The sequence below is a fragment of the Gallinula chloropus genome (assembly GCF_964237585.1).
Source record: "Gallinula chloropus genome assembly, chromosome: 1".
Lineage (NCBI taxonomy): Eukaryota > Metazoa > Chordata > Aves > Gruiformes > Rallidae > Gallinula > Gallinula chloropus.
This window is the reverse complement of record NC_140085.1, coordinates 17,191,536-17,213,831: the sequence shown is the minus strand read 5'-3', so window position 1 is coordinate 17,213,831 and position 22,296 is coordinate 17,191,536. Positions and strand designations below refer to the sequence as shown.

At 42.4% G+C, this 22,296-nt stretch overlaps 1 protein-coding gene across 1 annotated transcript in view; it reads right to left on the bottom strand.

The window, feature by feature from the left end:
- Nucleotides 1-8,337: 8,337 nt before the first annotated feature.
- ATF7IP (activating transcription factor 7 interacting protein) overlaps nucleotides 8,338-22,296 on the bottom strand; it is a gene marked incomplete at its 5' end in the record, with an annotated part of 47,851 nt that continues 33,892 nt past the window's right edge. The window contains 5 exons of the mRNA XM_084269977.1: nucleotides 8,338-9,564; nucleotides 11,479-11,591; nucleotides 15,392-15,577; nucleotides 16,532-16,690; nucleotides 21,327-21,405. Coding sequence (XP_084126103.1) covers nucleotides 9,148-9,564; nucleotides 11,479-11,591; nucleotides 15,392-15,577; nucleotides 16,532-16,690; nucleotides 21,327-21,405 — 954 coding nt within the window. The 3' untranslated portion in view covers nucleotides 8,338-9,147. The remainder of the gene's footprint in view (nucleotides 9,565-11,478; nucleotides 11,592-15,391; nucleotides 15,578-16,531; nucleotides 16,691-21,326; nucleotides 21,406-22,296) is intronic.

Sequence of the window (22,296 nt, the reverse complement as noted above, 5' to 3'; positions counted from 1 at the left end):
CATACAGGTTTCAGATTGCACGTGTTAATTTTGTAACCTCTGAAAAGGTTTGTTCTCTCCTGATCAAAATGATTAGATTTATCGAGACCCCAGAGACCCCACATCGTTTTGCCCGTTTTTCCTGTTTGCCTTGATGTACAATCAACATGGTTGAAGACTCTTCGTTGAGCCTGATTTCCTTAAGTTCCAGCCCATGTCCTCAGTCACGATTTAACCCCTTATCTCATTGTCCAGGATCATCTGTATCTTTTAGCAGAGCTATATACTCAAATTGAACCCTTGAGAACAGTATTCCCCCTTATTTTATGTGCTATCCTAAATTCTCCACACAGGATTCCTGATGAGGCAGCCTAAGTCCTTTAAGTCAGTAAAGAATACAATAACATTTTTCAGTTTGCAAAAGCAACATTTCTTAGCACTTTCCACATGTGTCCCTCAGGTGTCTGCCTTGAGACAGATGTTTTAAACTGAAGAGTGGCAGCTACAGAGCTGCTGCCATACATGAAATGAGTGGGCTGTAGGAGGCATAAAGGAGCACACTGAAGAGAAGGCATGGTGCTGGGGCATGAAGGGTGGTACAGGGGTATGAGCTGAGCACAGGAAACCATCTGCTTGTTTGAGACTGGAAGCACAGCATGGCTGGAGGCTGGCTGTTTGCTGTTTGTCTGTCACTGCAGGTTGTATTTAATTTATTGTCTTTTCACCTGGGCTTGTATAAAAATACGAATGGAGGAATGTTGTTTAAGTGTTGTTTGCAGGAGATGGGACGTGGGCGTTTGTAAATGTGGGCAGAAACGTGAGCTCAGCCTTTCTCCCACCTTGAGCTTCCTCCCCTGCAGCAGGAGCTGCTCTGTGCTCAAACCCAGAGTTGTGGGGAAACAAGAGCTCTACTTTTAAGAACATTTTTCTGTGAGTAAATGTTTACATCACCAGGACCTTACCTGCCTCAGGACTCGACTCAGTGTGACTGTGGTGGATTTTTTTTTTTGCCTTTGATGGTTGTGCTGTTGAAGGTCACAGCATTCCTCTTACTGTGCTGTCCTGTGTGCTTCCTTTGTCAACAGGCAAGCCTGGGTTGATCTGCCAGCCATGACCACAGCAGCTGGGTCCAGCGCCTCTCCCCAGCACAGCAGTCAAGGAGTGGAGGTGAAGGCTTTGAGTAGGATTACAGGGACCTACTGATGGCTTCATTCTCAGGCACCTGTATAAAGTTAAAAGGTCTCTTCCAGCATCTTACTCCCCTCTGCAGAGCTCACTGGGAACAACGGGATGGTGTGCTTTAAGTGGAGGATTTGTGCTTTTCCACTCCCTGCTTCCAGGTTTTTCCAAGTCCTGTGGCTTCTGGACTTATAAACTTCAGGTTTTCAGTTGTGGCTGGAGAGAGGTGCTTGGTTCAGCCCCTAATGAACACCTACAGAGGACACAAATCCTCTCAGCAAGACCACTAGAATCATTACAGCTGATGCACATTTCCCTTCCTTTACTGTCCTTTGCAAACTCCAGTAACAAACTCCCCCCATGGAGCCTTCCCAGTGCCCCACACAGGCACTGCTGGTCCTGCCCTTGCAGGGCCTCACATGGGGCACGGTGTGGCAGCAGCCCCCTCTGCCCTTGCATGGGGCCTGCTCTGGTTCTTTGTCAGTGTCTGGGTGCTGTGCTCCCAGGTCAGACCACTGCTTGGCCCACTCCTGATTTTTAAGTTTCCTTACGTTACACAGTAGCTGCAGCAGGGGTGCACAGAGGAGGCTGTGCTGCACGCAGCCTGCTCTGGCCTGACAGACCAGTGAGTGTGTGACAAAGCTCCCCTGCAGTGAAATGGAGTGAGGGCTCTGGCCTTGGCTTACTCACCTTGCTTTATCCAGTACAAACTGCAATTACAGCAGTGCTTGAGCAGAGTGGTTACACTGTATTTTATGATAAAACTACTGGTCGAAACTACGTGCAGAGAGTACACTTATTCTAAATAGGCAGTTTGAGAAACTCTGGCCTTCTAAGTGTGATTGTGTTCAAGCATCACTTAAGGAGAGTCCATCATCTGGTCAGTGACTTGAAGCAAGCTTTAGTAAGTGCCACGAAACTATTACCATCACAAACTAATTATATGCTGTTGAAGAATGAGCTCTGCACTAACCCAGGGTAGGCATGTTAATAAGTACAAATTTTGCATACTTCATAGACTCATTGAATGCTTTGGGGTGGAAGGGATCTGGAAGATCATGTAGTTCCAAGCCCCTGTCACTAGACCTGGATCCTGAAATTTCTTCCTAATACCTAAGCTACATCTTTTTGCTTAAAGCCCCTTATGCCTTGTCCTGTCACTAACATGCCCATGTAAACAGTCCCTCTCCAGCTGTCCTGTCCCCAAAGCCTTCTCTTCTCCAGTCTTAACAAGCCCGACTCTCTCAGCCTGTCTTCACAGGAGAGGTGCTCCAGCACTCAGATCAGCTTCATGGCCTCCTCTGGACTCACTTCAACAGGTCCATGTCCTTCTTTTGTTGAGGACTCCAGACTTGGATGCAGTACTCTGGGGGAGGGTGTCACCAGAGCAGAATCCCTTACCTTGACCTGCTGGTCACACTGTTTTTGGTGCAGCCCACAAGCTGGCTTTTTGGGCTGCAAGCATGCATTTCCAGATCACATTGAACATCATCCACCAGTGCAGATTCACAGATTGGTCAGGGTTACCTCTGGGTATCTAGTCCAATTGCCCTGCTAAAGCAGGATCACCTAGAGTGGGTTGCACAGAATCACATCCAAGGGGGTTCAGAATAGCTGGAGGAGACTCCACAACCTCTCTACATGGCCTGTCCCAGTGCTCTGCCACTCTCAAGGGTAGAGAAGTTTTTCTTCATGTTGAGATGGAACTTCCAGTGTCCCTTTGTCCTGTTGCTGGTCACTGTTGAGAAAAGTCTGGTCCCATACTCTTACCTCCGCCCTTTAGCTATTTCTAAGTATTCAAGAGATCTTTTGGTCTTCTCTTCCCAGACTAAGCAGCCCCAGCTCTCTGAGCCTTTCCTCATATGAGAGATGTGCCAGTCCCCTCATCTTCCTTGTAGCCCTCCACTGGACTGTCTCCAGTAGTTCTCTGTCTTTCTTGAACTGGGCAGTCCAGAACTGGACACCAAAGTCCAGCTGTTGTCTCACTAGGGCAGCCTGCTGGACACACTCTTCTTAATGCACCTTCTTGGCCACAAGTGCACACCATTGGCTCAGGGAGCTTCACACCCCCAACTCCTTCTCCCCCAGGCTGCTGTCAGTCCGTTCTCCACTCTGCCTTCAGTTATGCTGGGGACTGCCCCAACTCTTGTGCAGGGTCTTGCCCTTGGCCTTGCTGAACTTCATGTTTTCACAGGCCCACCTCTCAACCCTGTCTTGGTCTCTCTGGATGGCATCCCTTCCCCCCAGCATGTCAACCTTACTCCCAAGCTTGGTGTCATTGGCAAACTTGCTGAGGGTGCACTCGATCCCATTGTCTCCGACACAAAGACATTAAACAGTGCTGGTCCTGAGGAACACCACTCCAACAGAGTTCTCTACACATCAGCAGCAGAGCTGAGTCCAGGAAGCAGCCTGTAGTAAGGCATTTCATTGGTTCCCAGCCAAGGTGCACAACATATTTGGTGGTGCCATACCTGGCTTCTACCCTGGAAAAGCAACAGGGTTGCTTTAGTGCAAGTTGATCATGGCACTAAAACACCCTTTTTATTGCCCAGTTTCATTACCCTTGACCGATGCAATCAGCTCTGTGTACTACAGCTTGCCCCTGGGTTGCAGAACATGGCCATTCATGCACCCTGAGAACACATCTGCTGGCTCACGGCCTCAGTGCTCAAAGGTGCTGTGAGAAACCAAAGTCATCACCTGTACTTGTCCAAAGCCTCTTGTCAGAAGAGTTACCATTTCCTCAGAGGTCAAACCCAGCCCCTGAGAAGGAGAGTAGCACCAGCAACCTGGTTTCCATTCCCACGCCCCACTGGGGCAACTTCAGGTTGCCTGTTACACCTGAGTCTGTCTGTCCAGAACACATCTTTGCTTTGCAAAAGCACTAAGTAGGTGACTTTCCAGAAGTTTTAGCATTGCTTCAGCTTTTTTACTTCTGTGAGAAGGCTGTGAGGGCAGCATCGTGCAGTTGACTTTCTGGGAATGACCTACAGCCAAACCATTGCTGCTCAGTGTCACTTGGTAAAGGTTGACAGAGCTTCTGAAGAGGAAGAACTCACACCGGGGGTGCTTTCTGAAACAGCTGCCTCCTGACATGTCCGGAACTAAGGACAGATGAGTCAAAAATGTTAAAAACCCAGTAGTTTATTTCAAAGTATAAATTTCAGGCTCGTCAGACAAAACCCCACTACTGTGAACACATACACACACACACTAGTCTACAGTACATACAAAAATGGGGAGAGAGTTTGCAACTGCCCAGTTTAAATTGGATTACTGGACATTGAATCCCTCCTACGTTACTTGTATTTACAAGTCCAGCTGCAAAACAAAACAACAAATCTGATTCTGATTCCTAACAGGATTTTGCACGTTTTGACTCCCAGTAGCCAATAAATTACTAAAGCTGAACAGGACTTCCCAAACAGCTACTAACCAGTTACCTTATTTACAGGTATACCCCATTAAATTAAGACTGCACTTCAAATATATATATATGTGTATGCATAATAAAAAAAAAAAAGGAATGCTCAGCCTGCATAATGAGAACGAGAAATCAAGATGCATTTTAATGGGTGTTTAGAAGGGATGAAAAGGAAAATAGTTGTTTGCTTTCTCTTGGCTATCATTTTTCTGTCTCCCCTCGGGTGGTGTTTGGAAGGGAATACAGATTTTGGTGGCAGGGCTGGCTCTGTTACTTCAACTCCTCTCCCTCCAGTGTTTTCATACCACGCCCCCACTCATCCAAACCAACAAATTAAAAAAATATATATTTAATATATCAACCTTCTATTTAAAAAATCTGGATAGATATTTTTGACTAAATGACAATACTCAAGAGTCTCTAAGGCGGCAGAATCACAGCTTGATTTTGTACAGTGTAGGCAGTGCTCAACACTGGGGAATGGCTGGCTGGGGAGCAGGAACAGATCTGACCTGTCCCTACATAGAAGAGATTCTAATTCAATGGACATTTAAGACAAACAGCTCAAGGAAGGGTTGATGTGACTTTCTGTACAGAGTGATGCTCAGATCCTACTGCTGGGCCCAGTCATGCTCCCACATGAATGCACAAGGGGTTTTGCCATTGTTTCCCAAGGAAGCAGGGTAAGAAGCTTATTGTTACAGGGAAGATACCACATGCATTTCCAGCCTTGTGCTGAAACCCCTGGGACAGGCGAGTGTCTCTATGTTTGTGCTCTGTGACTTCACATCAGTGGTAGCACAAATAATTCGAAGGAGCAAAGCCCAAGACCAGCTGCTGCTCCCAGGGAAGCTGGGCAGAGAATGGAAATAAATACAGGCCAAGGGGAACCTGCTTCTGTACCCTCCCCTTTTATGAAGCTGCTGCTGCAGATGCAGTACAGATGCCAAACCTACAGCCTGCCCAGGTCCTAGGGTTTAGTTACTTGAATCCAGTAAAGTGTTTTTAGACGTACACTGGAGACCAGTGAAGCTGCAACGAGGAGTGCAACGGCATTTTGTCATCAGCACCCCACCACAGGGCTCCTTGCAACCAGAAACTGAACTCAAATTACTTCCAACCTGGACATGCAGCTGCCTTTGTATCACACAGAGAAACCAAACCAAACCAGGACGTTAAAATAGGATGTAAAACACAGCTGTAGCATCAGTGCTGTGTTTGCTAAAACACAGGCAACTAGGTCCAAGGTGGTGCTGCTGAAATGTCATGTACCCAGTGGCAACAACTTTACACCAGGGTACTGAAAGTAAGATGGAAAGACTTGCATGAAGCACAGAGAAGAAACTAAACCAAGCCCTTCCACTTAAAAAACATATGGAGATTTTTAGCATGTTTAAAAGTGGATTATTGGAAGCCTCCAGCAGGAAACACTTCAGGAAGAGCCCAGCCTGGAAGCACAGTGTTAACAGACCTGTACCAAATATTACCCTTTATTTTGCCAGTACTCAAAGTCTATTATAAGAAAGCAATGATGTCTGAATGTTTGTTGCCAGTAGAAGTTCTAGAGAACTGTGTCTCAACAGTTTTTATTATTTCTGGGAGGTAAAGCTTAATAAACTAATGAGCTGCTGCGTAACACGGGCAAAGGGCCCCGAGTTACGGAACGGAGCAATGAGGGGCGGATACTCACTGCAGAGAGATGCTCCACATGACCGTGGTTTCACAGAGGTGGCACAGCACTCTGTGTCTGTGATTTATGGACCAGCCACCTCTAGGGTCTCCAAACCAAGCCAGGCATGTGAAGGCCCAGCCATGCTTCATCACATACTTTGCCACTGCTACTTGCTGAAGATCCTGAATTTAGACCTTGAACAGCTCTGCAGCGGTGAAACAAAAGCCAAGTCAGCTTTCGCTCCTCAGCTGCAACAGCTTCAGCCACCAAGCAGCAGCCAGCTTATTTATTCACAAAATAATCAACCACCCTCTGCCATAGAATAGCTCTATTAAGCCAGAAGTGAGTTTTTACAATCAGTTCAGTCGAGAACTACATCTTTCTTTAGCAAATAAAGATGAGTCTTCTTCCTCAAGAGATACAGCCCACAGAACCTCCAAACACAGTATCAGACCACCCCTAATACCTCCATTGGAGGAAAAAAACCTAACGCAGGACTCTCACCCCCTGCATATCCCAAGCAAGACAAAGCTAAGAACAACTGTGACAACGCAAGCACAAACCATAGAACAGCTCACGTATAGTTTGGGCTGGAATCACAAATAAGCACTGTAAGTTCTAGGCTGTATTATAACGTTTATTTTAACTTTCAAACTGTAAAACCTCATTGTACTGATATGGCCAACAGCCCCCTGGTACCACCTCAAAGACACATTAAAAAACTTGCCCAAGGAGGAGTTGAGAGCCATCAACTGGAATGAACTGCTCTAACCTCTACTACAGAACTGGCTTTATAAGGATCCAACTTTCCATAAGTAGATTTAAAATGTATTATTAAGTAATTATTTCTTGAAATAGTCAGACAAAACATTTAATTAATTAAACATAGAAAAGTTCAAGGCATTATCGATTATTGGCACCAGTAATACAGGGACAACTGTTATTCCAAGGAAAGGTTACACATCGTTCATGGTCGAGACTCAGAGTGAACCACCTCTGATGATACTGGATTTAGACAGAATTTTCTCTCACTCAGACCAGTAAAACGGCTCTACTTTAAATGCAGGCTTCCGTACAGAGTACTGGTTACTCACCTGACGGAAGTGACAATCCCAGCTACATGAAGGAGCACAGCAAAGTAGTGCAGACAAAAGCCTACAATGCAGCTTCTTTTACTGTAAATGTTCTCAAAGGGAACACTACTAAAGAACCCGTGAGCTCGCTGCGTGTTTCACCAGTTGCATTTTGGGATTTCGTTTTTCCTGCCCTTTTACAACCTTGCTTTGCATTTAAAAATGTTGGTTTTAAGAGGGAGAGCATTGAAATTAAAACATGTTTTCCTCTACAGCTTTGCTACATGTCAAAGTGGATTGAAAACCAAGAAGACTCTTCCCCTTCTAAATCCAGAGTTTGGTTCTGCTGGGCAGGAACCAGACTGACAAGTACCACAGCGAAACCCTTCCATGAACGTGCTTTGCCCACGTGTGTTACAACGTGGTTACGCAAAACGCAAGGTTAACATGTCAACAACAGTGGCGCGGATGCACCCGTTCCTGTTCTCAGGGGGAGGCATCATGAAAGCATCTATTAACCTTTGCTGCCACTCACAAGTTTTAGGCCAGTGTCTAAAGTAATTTCTAGGCTGCTTTGGGCACTCTAGCTTTCTGCAGAGGCAGGCAGGTGAGGAGATGGAGGACTGGGAAGTCGACTTCTTAACTATTTGTATAACTGAACATCCAGACCAACAGCTAGAAGCTTTCATGGTACCACCCCACAGAGGTTTTTTCTTTGGCTGAACAAAGCAGCATACAGCTTTCCCAAAAGATCAGGAAAGGCTCTGGTGGAAAATACTGTCTGCATACTCTAATATTCTTGACAGGACTAAAAAAAAAAAAAAAAAACTACTCAAGAATTACAGAGGGGAAAGGGGTGAATGATACTGTAGACAGAAATGAATCCAGCATCAGCAGACGTTCCACTTCCTGGTCTGTACAGAAACAATTACTGCAGGCCAGGAAAGTGAAGGGCTAGAAGGGGAAAGGGAAAAATACCTCCAAGCAAATAAAAGAACACCACAAGGTATCTGGCTACATTTATTTCTGAAATCATTCTTTAAGGCACAAAATAAATCTAAAAAAAAGGGGAGGGGCAGAGAAATTATCTGAGCCAGAGGTGTGTGAATATTATCTCTACAATCCAGTTTCAGAATCCTCCCAGTGTGAGTTGGGGAGGACTGTGAAAGCAGAAGAGTGTTCTTAGGTAGGAGAGGTAGGGGGTACTACAGCAATTTTTATTTTTCTTCCCCCACCAACTCCAAGTTTACACACACATTGGTTCCCCGCCGGACTCAAGTTCCCGTCCCTCCCCTCAGACAGCTCATTACAGTTTGTAACATAAGACCAGACCACTCAATCTTCCAGTACACAAGTGAGACCTTGAAGCTCCCCCCTTCATGTCACAGCATGCCCAGAGCGGTGGGGGGCAAGAAGCAAATCTGTTCTCACCCTCATGTGAGTGCCTTGACAGACATTCTGCATCAGACAAGCTGTAATTTATTATTTTGTTCCCACTCTGAAGCAGAATCCCAGGCATCCGGGTGCCCTTGGATAAAGGGTAGGTAGGTATCAGGGTGAAACAGCTGTCATGGAAGGGAAAAAGAAATTTTCAAACAGCCCATGACTTGAGCTATCCAGAAAAAACAGGCTCTCTTGCTGCAGGTGAAACTTTATTTCTCTTTTGGTTCTGAATGCATGTAGTGTATCACACAACTGTCTAAAGTAATCCTGCAGAGAGTGGATTTAAAAGTGAATTTCATGCATGGGATCAACCCCCCAAAACTGGGGTAATTCTTAGTAAGAGGACAAGTTTAAAGGCTCCAAAGATCTCTAGTTTAACTGCTCTGGGAAGAGATCACATCTGTGGACTGGGGGTCACAGAAGGGTCCAAAACGTCCATAGATGTCCTTAGCCCGGACTGCAAAGTAGTATTTGCTGCCAGACACAAACTGTGTGAGAGTGCATGCCATAGGCAGTGGGAGGGCCTTCACTTCCCCAATCTTCTTCCACTGGGAGGGCATAGTGGCACTCGGGTCCTCGTGGTAGGCATAGAGATGGTAACTGTCCACAGTGGCACAGCTCCGGTCCACCTCCATGACGCTCCATGACAGCACGATACCATTCTGGCTCTGTACCCGTGCCAGCTTCAGCTGTGGCTTTTGAGGCAGAGAAGTGTTGGCAGCTTCAGGGGGCAGACGTGGTGGCTGTGGTGCCTCTGGGAGCGGGGCTGGATGCACAGGGCGTGGTGGCTCCTAAGCAACGTGAGAGCAACAAGGGAAAGGTCAGCCTATAGCAGTGGAATGAGGCTGTAATTCATCATTCCCACGGCAAATGGAAGCAAATGAGCTTACAATCACAACTCTTAAGTCCTGCATGCAGAGGCAAAAAAGCAGCAGCGAAGGTTGAGAAGGATTGGGACAAAGAATGAGGAGGAGTAGGACCAAGGATGCCCTAAGTTCTTATTATTTGCATATAAATCCCTAGCTGCATAGACAGTTCTTGCCACAGATATTTCCCTATATCCTCTTTGCTTCCTACTCAAGAGGCGATGGACTGAACACTGTGCCCTATACCACGACTGAGCATCCAGGTCATAATGACTTTGAGCTACTCTACACTGGAGCTGCTGGTCCATCATTACCCAAAACACTCCAGGCACTGAGTGGATTAAGCTGAAAACTCATCTCTTCAACAGATGGTTTTCAGTCACAAAAGGAAGAACAGGTAATGGTGCATCCTGATTTTGGCAGGGAGAGGGTTAGTTTGCTTCCTAGCAGCTGGTATAGTGCCGGGTTTGGGATTCAGGATGAGAAGAATGCTGGTAACATGCTGATATGTTTTCAGTTGTTGCCAAGCAGTCAAGGACTTTTCAGCTTCTCATACTGCCCTGCCAATGAGAAGGCGGGGGGTGCCCAAGAAGCTGGCAGGGGACATGGCCAGGACAGCTGACCCACACTGGCCAAAGAGCATATGACACCATGCTCTGTTGTAACTGGAGGGTGGTGCAGCTCAGGAAGTAGCAGAGCATCAGCTTCACGTGATAAGAAATTGTGCTGTTCCTCCCTTGTTTTGTATATCCCGTTATCATTATTATTACTGTCTTCCTTTTCTGTCCTATTCAACTGTCTTTGTCTCAACCCAAGAGCTTTATCAGTTTTCTTTTTCTATTATCTCCCTTATCCCACTGAGGGGGGGAAAGGGAAGAAGTGAGTGAATGGTATTTTAGCTACAGGCCACATTAAACCATGACATGGTGCCACATGGATTTTACCTCCTGAGCCTCAGTTTCCAGAAAAATCTCAAACAAGGGTACAAGTGTGGCCACTGATTTATTTTTTTAATACCACAGAAAGAGTCCTAGGTCTTGCATTTACGTTAGTTCAGATGACTTTTGGAGTGTAGTTGCAGTAAGTATAAAATTCTGTAATTCTTCAAGGCAGGGGCCTTTCAGTTTGAAATCTGGGGTAGTTTTTGTCATCTTAAGTGTGCTGTGTCATTCTGGGTTACTTATTATTTATCACTGGAGACTGCATGAAGTCAAATGGCGTCTGGACTGAAAGAACGGCAGGCCACCTTGTTGGTTATGTGATCTCCTGAAGTGGTAAATACAAGTGATGTGACTGCCCAACAGTGCAGGCAATGCATCTGGTTCAGTCTCCACAACAAAACCAAATTAAATGAGTCAAGAGTAAATTCTCAAAGGGGTTTGAGATAATACAGAAGTAGTCACCCCCTACAGTGATAAAAAAGCCCTCTGAAATCTGGGAGTTGGCAACCTTGAGGATCTTGTCTGTACCACCTTCTCCTACCTCAGTTTTGCAAAGAGCTGTACTGAGAAAGTGGTCATTCAATTTGTAGCCAAACCATGACTAAGCTGTTTAGTGGCAGTTCTTCTGTACTCGTGACTCCACAAGTCACCTGCAGACAATTCACATACCATTTTTCACTGTGTGCTACTGGTGACCTGGAGAACTCTGGAGTAAGCTAACAGACTGCGCAGCTTTTACCAGTCTTGCCAGAAGTTGCTGTAGGTGATAAGGTGATGCTATGCACACGGACTGTCTACAAACTCTCTGTAAGGCATTTCCCTGTTCTCCAATCTGAAAGACATTAATGCAGAGACAAGCCTGTAAATTGCATTAATTAATTTCAAGCTCATTACTCACAGCATGCATTTGTGGTGGTCGATGATGCACTGTAAGTTGAGGAGCTCCAGATCCAAGGGTTAGTCCATTGTTCACAACGTATGCAGTTGTTTGAGGCATTCGTACTGTCATACCTACAAGAAACAGAGTATTCAGTACTTAAAATCATCTACACAGCACTGGAAGACCAACTCTTTCATTCAGTTGGATGACACCAAATTTCAAACTGACACACTCCTCAAACTGCCAGCAGACTGATGAAGTACTGCACAACAAAACACCACCTCCCATCCCTTGAAGCTGTAAACGTGAAAGAGAGCAAGTGATTGTGTCTGCAGAGCAGACAGAATGATCTTTCCATAATTTGTAGCATGAAAGGAATTGGGGGGGGGGGGGGGGGGAAGGAAGGTGTGAGATACAGGGAGCTTAAGTATGAAAAGAAAAACTAGATCACTGAGATTGTGAAAAGAAAAGATAAATGCTGCTGCAGCAGAACCATATCTGCTCAGTATTCAAATGCCAGAAGGCTGTGCTGTGGATGTCATTGAAAACAAAAAAGGTAAGTCACTGTCCAAGAAGTTTGTCCTCCTCCATCACAGAACAGACACCATACCAGTTGTAACTCACAGGTGTTAGTTACCGTTTCATTCACTCCCTCAGCAAACTGACCTGACTGGCAGGAATAAAATAGGAAATTCTACAGCCTTGAAGAGAATATCCAGAACTCTTGCCAACTACCAAGTTTTCATTCATTTTATACTACATCTCACTTTTCTTAGGGAACATTTTGCCCATTTACTGTTGGAACACGTATGTTCTGTGAGATCAGAGTTTTTGCTTGTTGTTAGGGGTTGCCTAGGGTGACCCTCTGTTTCTGTCTAGAAGCGCAAGATTTGGGGCAACCTCCACCATGCCCTAGTTCCACACGTGTATCAGACTGAAACATTCTAATACTCCAGAAGCTCACATGTCAGGAAACTGCAGCTAGTGCATTCCAACTTCTCTATATACACAGTCATCCAGCTATGATTGTAGGTGATGACTGCCAGAAGTCTATGTGACGTGTGAGTCTGAGGTGGGGAGCTCAGCGTGTTACATTTTAATGCTTTCAGTGTAAAGCTCTGAACTCTAGATAGCTGCTTCACATCATCTTCCTACTGGCACTTCTATCTCAGAAGCTAATGAAGCTGTGCAAATTCCTGTAGGATGAACAGTCACCTGAACTGGCAATTTCTCATCTATGAGAATCCAATCAGATATGCTGTTTTAGCATGACCATGATTCTTCCTTGGGAAATCACAATAAACTGGAAGAAGATGGACATAAATGCCTGATAAGATACAGGGTACAAATCCAGTGTTATTACTGGGTAGACATGCTACTTGGTTGGGGTAGTAGTACAAAACTAGAAATTGCAAAATACTTGGGATGAGTTCTCACAGTTAACCTTTCAAAGCCAAAGTGCAGAGATCTTACTCCTGATGCCTCTGCTACTGACACTGAAGACTGATTGGATGAGAATATAACCCCATACACACAAGCAGCAGCCTTTCTGAAAGCTGCATAACAAAAGATGGGGAAAAATGTTGAATGGACTAAAACATGAAAACCTGTAACTGTTAAAGGGGCTCAAGAGACACGGTTGCTTTTTTCTTAATATTACGTGCAACCTGTCTACCTGGGATGCAAATACAAGGCCTTGAAATAATCTGTATTCTAATTAAACTGCTCTTTTACCTACTCAGGCTAACTATCCTGCTTCCTTGTCCAGAGGTACAGGGAATGCACAATGCTATGGAAGAGCTATCATTCTCTTACATGGCCAGGAGGAGTGCAATACAGACATGCTTTTCAAGCCAGAGTAACAGAACTGCCTCTAACGATCTCTCCGAAAAGTCCAGGTTTGAAGGGACCTTGGCAGATGATGTGGTCTAAGTCAAGCTGAATCTTAATTATATTGGTGGAAAATAATCTCTATTTCTGAGAATTTGTAAGCAGACACTGGAAGGATAAGCACTCATTGTACCACTGGACCATCAAGCCAAAAGCACATTACACAGACATCTGCTGTTGGATGACCTTGCCTGAAGAACATACAAATTCCCTACCTCATCAAGTTCTCCTACAAAAGCCCTTAAATATCATATTACCTATTAAAATGTCCTTCAACAACCCAGTAATTATCCTGCATATCTAACACTAATATATATTCCACATATATTAATACTAGTGATGCAAATTTAGTCATAACAACTGCTCTAAGTAGTTGCAGATTCTGACAAAAAGGTGCATTTTATATTTTGGTGCAAAAATACTGTTAAAAACAATTAATGTAAGTGAATGCACAACTAAGTACTCAGAATGCCTTGAGAACAGTGTGAAGATCAGACACATCTAGCTCATCACTAAGGGTTAATTATGAAGAAAACTAAGTGTGGGCTGAGGTTACCTTTTTGCCAATGGGAACGTGAGACGCAGACAGGCCCCTCAAAAGATACTGCTGGTCAGAAAGAGCTGAACTCAAATGCACGTGGCACAAGAGTGTAAGAAGTTTAAGAAACACTGACAGGTAGTCTGAAAAGAACAGCAATTTCCTGACATCACGACCTTTCAGAGAGATAGCCCAAGAACTGTCTGATCGGCTTCTGCTCAGCCAGCACAGCTGACCTTTTCACAGCCCACGGCAATGCAGCCAAACCCGGGCATAACAGACACTCGATTAAATTGCTACCAACATACACAGACATTCTCCTTTCCAAAAACTATCATTTCAGAACAATGAATCCATTATTTCTGCTTAAACCTACACAGGTAGTGTCTTACAAAGCTCAAGCACACACTGTGCAGAGCCTGGCTTACACAGACAGTGTCTAAAACACTCCTACCTGGGCTTCATAAAAATAGGCTTGTAGTCAGTACCATTGGAACAGGAAAATGTGTGTTTAATGTATCGGTGTTAAAATAATCACAGTGCAGAAGTCGCAGGGACTTTAAAAAAGGCAGTTAAGATGTGCCATTTAGTCACAAAATATCAACTATCACGTAATTTTAAGGTTCTTTTTCACACCTACTACTCATTTCAGAAAATAAGCTGACTGCTATGGGAAGATACCAGTTAATGTTTGCAGTCAAGATGAACTTGCTGACATCTCTAGTCAAGGAAACTCAAGCAGACATCAATTACTATCTTTCTACAAAACAATGGTTCATCACATTATCTTCTGCTACTTTGTAAAGTACTGGGCATGTCATCCAGAGATGTTTAATTGGCAGTTAGTGCCTGAAATAACTAAAATCCAGGTTTTTTTCTCACTCACACAAATGTAGAGGGAATGATTTCTTAATAGCTTGAGATTGTCTCAAGTCTGTAAACTGGAAAAAAAAACCCCAAACCTAGACTCATCAGGACCAGTACTGTAAAAAAACCAAGCAACAAATCAAAACAAAAGAACCCCAACCCAAACCCCACATCCATCAGGTAGAACATATCAACCTCTGCCATGCTACAATGTGCATAGAATCACAGAATCATTTAGGGTGAGAAGGACTTTTAAGATTGAATCCAACCATTAGCCTAGCACTGCCAAGTCCACACTAAGCCATGTCCCTAAGCGTCGCATCTACGTGTCTTTTAGATACTTCCAGGGATGGTGAATCAACCACTGCCCCGGGCAGCCTGTTCCAATGATTGACAACCCTTTCAGCAAACAAAAAATTGTCCTAATATCCAATTTATACTTCCCCTGATGCAACCTGAAGCTGTTTCCTTTTGTCCTTTCCCTTGTTACTTGGGACAAGAGACCAACACTCACCTCGTTACAACTGCCTTCCAGATAGTTTTAGAGAGCATTAATGTCTCTCCTCAGCCTCCTTTTCTCCAGGCTAAACAACCTCAGTTCCTTCAGCTGCTCCTCAAAAAAGAAGCATCACTTACCTCCAGCCTGTGGGTTGAGTGGCCTTAAACTAGGGCTTGGCATGACAGCTCCTCGTACAGGATTTGGTGCTGGTGGAGCAGAAAGAGAGGTATAGACCACCTGATGGTTAGTGGGGGTTCTTGGTATAGGCAGTTTTGCAGCAGTTTGAGTCACGTGCCGATGTGTCACACTCACTGTTGTCACAGCTGCAAAAAGAGAGGCCACAAGCTAGAATGGCATTCCATGACAAAGCTGATATGCCTGTTCCAGAGTACTCACCTCCTCTGGAAAACCGACTCATCTGAGCCATGCAAAACAAATACAGTCTCTGTGAAATTCTATCTGCTGTTATGCAAGATAAGCAAAACCAGCCCACACAAACAGTAATTTTTGCCTGAATCAATAATGTCAATACATATACAAATTTGAAATACAACAGATAAACTTAATAGGCTCCCCCCTGCCCGCCCAAAAAAGGTCCTGAATTTAAGCATAGTTGTGCAGAATATAAAGCCCACAATCAATGAGTCCATAGAACAGATCAGTCATAAGACAATTCCAATGCCAACTCATCTTTAACAATTATCTACAGAAGAGAGTAAAATAAAGGAGAAAAAGAGGATCTATGTTTCTTCATGTTAGAAAGGATTAGAAAGGAAAAGGAAAAAAAAATCCCACTGCAGACAAAATAACATTTAACTAGGACTGGAATTTCAATGTCATCCTTGTCATCCACTCTGCCAAAAGGATTAATTGCCAGGTGCAGGTGGACAGAGCGAGGAGTGATGCTGCTGATGGGTTTTTTTTTTCCTAATTACTTGAATAATGCAATTGCTACAACTTTCTGCTTCAGTTTTGTAAACAACAATATATTTAATAAATTCCACAACTGTTCTTAGCAGGATTTCTTTCTTTTCATGGAATTAATCTGATCCCGAATTCTTTCAAAACCAAGTGGACTATCTTTCCCTTTCACTTCATCAGCTTAACACACACCACCAAAGGGCGATGAGAAACTAACTAGAGTTGAAGATTTAAAAGTGACTCAAACACTTTTTGTGCTATTGGGTGTATATTCAATGTAGACACACAAGACTATTTTTAAAGGGGGAAAAAAAAAGCAGTCACTACTTTCATATAATGATGCAAAATGAAGTCACCTGTAGGTAATACATGTATGGCGGTCTGGGAAGGTCCACTTGTTGGCACACTTGTCTGCTGCACAGGGTTTGGCTGCAAAGGCGGCAAGGGTCGAGCCACGGGCTGGGTGGGTATGCTCAATCCTGTAACAGTTGTCTGGTTCTGCTTCTTACCTTCTGCTTTAAAACAAAATAAAATTATAGACAACAGCAAACAAATTAGAATTTTTAAATCTCCCCATTCACTAATTAGCAAAGAATATTTCCTAGCATGATATTTCTTTGATCTTTCCACTCTGTTAACAAAACTGTAGAAAATTAATCCAACTCCATTCACTTTCATCATCTCAATCTTCTGCACCCCAAACTCAGAAATCTGTCTACTTCAGCATAATCTGGAAACCTGATTGTAATGGAACACATTTAACATCAAAGCTTTCAAAATTTTCTATTAAGAATAGCCTAAACCTTAAAAAGGTTTGAATACCATTGTACTCATGTGTTCCAAAAAAGCGATAGAGCTCTCTAAATAAATCTTGTCTACCTTTGATGCTTACATCCTTTTGGTATTTACAGACTCTTTCCATTGTTGAATCTGTCAATCAGACCTTTGTGTTGCTGTTTTGAACTTTCATGCTATTTTCTTAAAATGGGAGAATTGCTTTATTATTTATAGAAAACTTTAAGAAGTGAATTTGTTATGCTCTCACATTGACACCCTCCTCAACATGACTTACTGACACTTGTAAAGAGCAATAAGTGTCTGTATCTGTAGTTTATTACAGCAGTATTTTTTCTGCTTTAGTTTATTTGTGACAACAAAAAATATTCGAGTACAAGGCTGTATGTAAATCAAGCCTGTGCACAAGCTGAATAAAGAACTGTAAAGGTTTTGCCTGGATATTTCAGCTAGATTAGAGAATAGTAGTGGGCAGACAAGACACCACAAAAAACTAAAACCCCACAAGCTAAGTGTAGGTTTTAAGGGCACTCATTTGAAAAAGATTTGTGCTAATAAAGTTAGACATGCAGTAGCCACTGATTTAATAAAAGAGTACACAATATAAAAATAAAAAAATGCATTAATACATGTTTTACTCTTGAGAAAACATTACCAACAATAGATTGAAGAACACTTTTAGAAACTATGAACTAAGTATACTGTCCTGGTTTTGGCTGGGATAGAGTTAGTTTTCTTCCTAGTAGCTGGTATAGTGCTAGACTTCAGATTTAGGATGAGAGTAATGTTGTTAACACACTGAAGTTTTAAGTGTAAGCACTACTTAGCAACAAGCAGTCAAGGACTTTCCAGTTTCTCATGTCCTGCCAATGAGATGGCTGGAGGTGCACAAGGAGCTGGGAGGGGGCACAGCCAGGACAGCTGACGCACGCTGCCCAAAGGGACATTCCATACCCTTGACTCAAGAACAAGAAAAATAAAAAAAGATGCTGCTGGTAGCCAGTGCAACATCAGCCATTTAGGAACTGCTAAAATCCACTACTATTAATGTAGGAAATATGTGGGGCAGTGGAGATGATTGGGAAAACCTGCTTATTTAGTTGATTACAGAAAGTTGCAAGTCTGATAAGGTAAAGAAGAGAAGAATCTATCAGGTGATAGATGGCAACACTACTACTTTTTTTCCTACATGAAGCATTACTTGAATGCAAACTGCTGTATGTTAAAAAGAGGTTGAAAGATAGAATCATAGGGGTTGGAAGGGACCTCGAGAGATCATCGGGTCCAACCCCCCTGGCCAAATCAGCTCCTCAGCTCATATAAACCATATTAAGAGCCTCATAAAACACCTACATATTCCATAGTTCTTGAATTAAAGCTTTATTTACCCTGTATATATACTTTGGTATACAGTACTACTGATACTGATTTTACTTATTGATCTAAGTGGAAGCTTCATTGGAAAAAGTAAGAGCTGGAGAGTACATTACATGAACAAATTAAAAAAGCTACCACAAAGTTAAAATTTACTCACAACATGAATCTTGAGAAATTTCAACCAACAAGGACACACATCATAGTTGTCTACTACAAACACAGCCTAACTTTGTTTCCTTAGTTGTACCAGGAGAGATTTAAAGGGAAGCACAGAAGACATCTCTCTCCAGATATCATGTGTTTAAACATCTTTTAAAAGAGTAACAGAATTGGATTTACTTAGTATGCAGGTGACAGTACTTCAAACAAAATAATCAGCATGCAAGTGCTCCCAAGAATGTATGTGTTGTTCTTCTATTTGCATTAGTGCTGAACAGATACTTCAGCACACTGCAGTCAACACCATAATGCTGTGGGTACTTTCTATCCTGAGGTTGTGTACCAATAAATCTAAACCAAAATATAACTTGCTCCTCATCTGCTGTCAACAAAGTGCAGGGGGAGAAATATTTGCCCAAAGTTAGACATGCATGCCATTACACAAATGCCATCAGAAGTGTACTTTTTCCTCTTTAAACCTGAACATTATTATCAGAACACGTGAATTATTTCCCAAGACTCTTGCTCAGAATCCTAGAGATGTTTACAATGCATGATGAAACTCACACTTTTATTGGGGTTTTAGTCCATCTATTTCTGTGGCTTGTACAAACTATACTGGTTCCTCATACAAACTCTAAACATAACCCAATCTGCAAGACTGCACGCTATCAGTGAGAGTCTGGCTTCTGTTTTGCCATGAAGAGACATGCCTGAATGTACCCACTAACCCTCCTAATGAAAGGATGATTATCTATAGTCTTACAACTAGGGGAAAGAATCTGACAATATCCCACAGGAGAAAATGGAAAGATACCAGGTCAAGCCCCAAAAAAGAAACTGAGAAACAATCACGTTGCTGTACTGTAATGCAGCTACAACTCTGCCATGGCTGGTAACACTTTTACTTAGAGAAGCACATGCAATCGCATTGATGATCTTGCATGGTGAATGTGAGGTGAAGACATACTTTATCCAAACAGGGAGGAAAAAAAATCTCTGAAAAATATTACTTTTCATAGAAAAAAATATTAGCTGAAATACATTACAATACAGTGATGTGCTACTTTAAAACATACCATAAGTCCGTTTAGATGTGTTTACGCCTTTTACAGAATATTAAATAGGACTGAGTAGCTTAACCTTACCTGAGAAAGTTCCATAGTCCAAGTACAACCATCTTGTTTATCTTTTTGAGAACTAACCCTCAGAAGAGGTAACAGTGGTTAAAACTTGATCCCCTATACTATTCTACCTCAGCTAAGCAATTCACAGAATCATCAAAATCCTGGCTGGACCGGACCTCTGGTGGCCATGTAGTCCAGTCTCTTGTTGAAGCTGGACTGACACCAACACAGAAACAAACAAACTGCAGTTTTGCCCAACTGAATTTTGACAACAAGCGCCCTGTACTGTGCTACTCTCCTACAGTGATTTCCCCATAAACTCAACCTGAGCCTTCTGAACTTGTAGTTCATCGCCACTGCTTCTTGATGTATCACTGGAACTGCTAAGAAGAGTTGTGCCCCAATCATCTGTATCATCCAAGTAGTTGTAAGGATGCTATTACATTGTCTTTCAGTTTGCTCTTTGCCAAACATGCTATAGTCCATTAATGTCTTCCCACAGGTCCTGCACTCTTGGCCCCCACCATCTTGATACCATCTACTGGGCCTTGTCAAGTGCTACCACAATTCTTCCAGATGGAAGGAAAGGGGAGCTAAAATGGGATACTGTTTCAGGTGTGGTCACACCAGTGTCAATGTGGGTGGAATACTAACTTAAATGACAACAAACTGTTGGCTCATACTCAACGCAGTGCCCACCATATATCCTCTGTGGATAAAAAACCCCAAACTGTGAGTTACCTGAATGGCATAATGCTTCTCTAACACTTGTGTACCACATGAACTCCTTTGGTGGTAACATTACATTTCTCCATCACTGAAAGAAATACTACCTCATTCTAGTATGATTTTCTACATTTGTGTAATACAAACAAAAAGCAAGTCAAAATATTAAGAACATTATGTGCAGAACTACCTAAAGAGACATGCACTACCTAAGGAGATTGCTACTAAGATTGTCTAGAGGAAACAAGCTTCTTGGTGGATGGACTTCAGAACGTAGCATGGGGGTGTGCATTTAGAGACCACACAGAATTAAAATTTTATATCTAATAGTAGAAACACCATTTTTTTCAGTTAAGATGACAGTGCAATACATAGTCTTAAGTACAGAGGTCTTTGCTAACTGAATGCTAATTAAAATTAGACCTGCCCACAGTTATACAAGACTAAGAAAAAACGTGCACCCACACTGCCAAAGGATACTACAACACAACTGTATTTAACCTTGGCATACAGCACCAAAGCAAAGATCTGCATTTGGTATCTAAACTCTTGCATACATTTTTTTTTAGTTAACAAAAATATTAGAACATATAATAATTTAATGCCTGATACCTGATAGGGTCTTTAATTAATCAGTAAACAGAAAAAATAGTTACACCTAGAAGAACTTCCCAAAATATAATAAAGAACTTGAACATCTCAAATTATTCCACAAGCCTAACAGATTCAAGCATAGACAGCAACAGTGTTTCAATTAAGGGAAAGGTAAAAATCTGAATTCCTTTTATTTAGAATTCCTTTTATTTAATGCCTGTCATAATTCTTTAATGCCAGTCCTGTTAGCTGAAACACTGAGGAGTAAAACACACTATGCAGGAATAGTTTATTTCTTCCTTTATCATTCAAGGGATGAAATAATACTTGTGGCTCAACTACCTGTGCAGCTATCAAAATCTTTTTCACCTACCTTGAGAAGAGCCATCCTCCTCTTCATCCAGTGTAAGATCAATGACCCCTGCTGAATCGCTTCCTGCGACCTTCCCGCTCTGAAAGACAAAACTCCTTCATTTTGCAAAAGCAAATCCAGGGAACACAGGTGGAAAAGGGATACGAATTGAACATTGAGAAGGAGAGCTCTTAGAATTGATGCACTTATCAGAAAGGAACTGATGAAATGAGCAGGAGGAGAAAATTTCAATCAAGCTTCCCAGGACTTGCAAAACAGGCAATAACCAAATGACTGTATTGCAGTATCAAATATTACAGGTATTTTTAGCTTTGTAAGGAGTAAAAAACCCCTGATAACCAGTAGGATATTGTTATTTTACAGGTAAAAGAGAAACTTACAACAAATTGATGTTACAGATTATCTTTCAATTTTCACTTTTAATGTTTTAATCTGTTTGTAATCTCTGCTTTCCTCTACAGTAGTATAGCCTTTTGACAAAACAGTTATCAGGACAATATATTACTTATCTTGAGACCACCATAATTTTACAGTAAGAAAAAGGGAAAGCGACACTGGAACTTGTAGTGCTTATAAAACATGTCATCAAAAGCTATCAGAAAACTCCAATTGTGTCCTGCTTTTAAAAATAATTTCATTACTGCATTTTGATTTATTACCACAAATTTTAGCATTCTATTATTCTACATAGGAATTAATTTGTAACCATCTCTTTAGAGAGAACAAAGGGATCTTTAAAATTATTGTGAAGGTTAAATGCTATTAAAAAAAAACCATAGAAGGCCATCAAATAATATTTATTTTCTGGATCAGTTGCTGTCCCTTCGCTGTTCAGACTCAAGAGACCATCATTTTCCATTAGGTGACAAAAAATACTGTGGGAGGTCCTACATATTTCTGTAGTTTAAATACAGTTTCTAGAAAGAAATCTTGTATTATGCCCATTTCTAGTTCCTTAAACTTGCCTCAA